Source organism: Bison bison, unplaced genomic scaffold (genome assembly GCF_000754665.1).
Source record: "Bison bison bison isolate TAMUID 2011002044 unplaced genomic scaffold, Bison_UMD1.0 scf7180017848740, whole genome shotgun sequence".
NCBI lineage: Eukaryota > Metazoa > Chordata > Mammalia > Artiodactyla > Bovidae > Bison > Bison bison.
In genome coordinates, this window is record NW_011479313.1 from 5,498 (window position 1) to 6,958 (window position 1,461).

Consider the following 1,461-nt stretch of genomic DNA (forward strand, 5'->3'; position numbering starts at 1 on the left):
CTATTGACTGGCTCAAAATTAGAAAAAGAGTACTTCAAGGGTGTATATTGTCATCCCGCTTATTTAACTTAAATGCAGAGTACATCATGGGAAATGCCTGGCTGGATGAAGCTCAAGCTGGCATCAAGATTGCCAGGAGAAATACCAATAACCTCAGCTATGCCTCAGATGACACCACCTTAATGGCAGAAAGTAAAGAGGAACTAAAGGGCCTCTTGGTGAAGGTGGAAGAAGAGACTGAAAAAGCTCGCTTAAAACTCAACATTCAAAAAATGGAGATCATGGCATCTGGTCCCATCACTTCACAGCAAATAAATGGGGAAAAACTGGAAACAGTGACAGACTTCGTTTTCTTGGGCTCTAAAATCACTGTGGATGGTCACTGAAGCCATGACATTAAAAGACACTTGCTCCTTGGAAGAAAAGCTATGACAAACCTCAACAGCATATTAAAAAGCAGGGACATCACTTTGCCAACAAAGCTCCACCTAGCCAAAGCTATGACTTTTCCAGTAATCATGTATGATTTCAGAGTTGGATAGTAAAGAAGAGTCAGGCTGAGTTCCAAAGAATTGATATTTTCGAACTATGGTGCTGGAGAAGACTCTTGAGAGTACCTTGGACTGCAAGATCAAAGCAGTCAATCCTAAAAGAAATTGACCCTGAATATTCATTCAAAGGACTGATGCTGAAGCTGAAGCTCCAATACTTTGTTCACCTGATATGAAGAGCCAACTTATTGGAAAAGACCCTGATGCTGGGAAAGATTGAGGGCAGGAGGAGAAGGGGACAGCAAACGATGAGATGGTTGAATGGCATCACTGATTCAATGGACATTGGTTTAAGCAAACACCAGGAGACAGTGAAGGACAGGGATGCCTGGCTTGCTACAGTCCATAAGGTTGCAAAGAGTCAGAAATGACTGAATGACTGAACTACAACAACAAATCAAACTTTTATTATTTCTAGGGTTATTAATTCTCTATCAGAATTCAGAACTCTTCATAGATACCTTGTTAAATTCTAGAATTACTGGTTAATTTCATATTTGGCCATTTATGCTTTGAATTAAAAGATATTTGTCAGCTTTAGAAAAAAAGGAAAAATACTATACTTATGCAATCTTGTGGATGAGACCATTCCCCTCCTAAACATCTTATAGATGCAGGTCCATCAGTTCCAAACCCTTCATCACAGTTGTGAGTAACTTCTTCTCCATATTGGTATCTGTCTTTCTTGTGAGATACAACACCATTCTGAATATAAGGTGGAAGTCCACAAGGAAGTCCTGGGAAGAAATGAAAGAATGATTTCATGTTTTGCTAACTTGGAAATTTAATTTGATGTCCTGGTCAACATATTTGGTAGTTTTACTTGAAAATAATAAATCATTATACAGGAACTTCCATGACATGGGAGGAAAGTGCACAAATTTTTCTTAAAATTACCAGTCTGGTGTGT

General features: G+C 38.7%; 1 protein-coding gene across 1 annotated transcript in view; it reads right to left on the minus strand.

Moving 5' to 3' along the window:
• LOC104992920 (complement factor H-like) overlaps positions 1 to 1,331 on the minus strand; it is a 4,536-nt gene extending 3,205 nt beyond the window's left edge. The window contains exon 1 of the mRNA XM_010845934.1: positions 1,115 to 1,331. Coding sequence (XP_010844236.1) covers positions 1,115 to 1,316 — 202 coding nt within the window. The 5' untranslated portion in view covers positions 1,317 to 1,331. The remainder of the gene's footprint in view (positions 1 to 1,114) is intronic.
• Between the last annotated feature and the right edge of the window lie 130 nt (positions 1,332 to 1,461).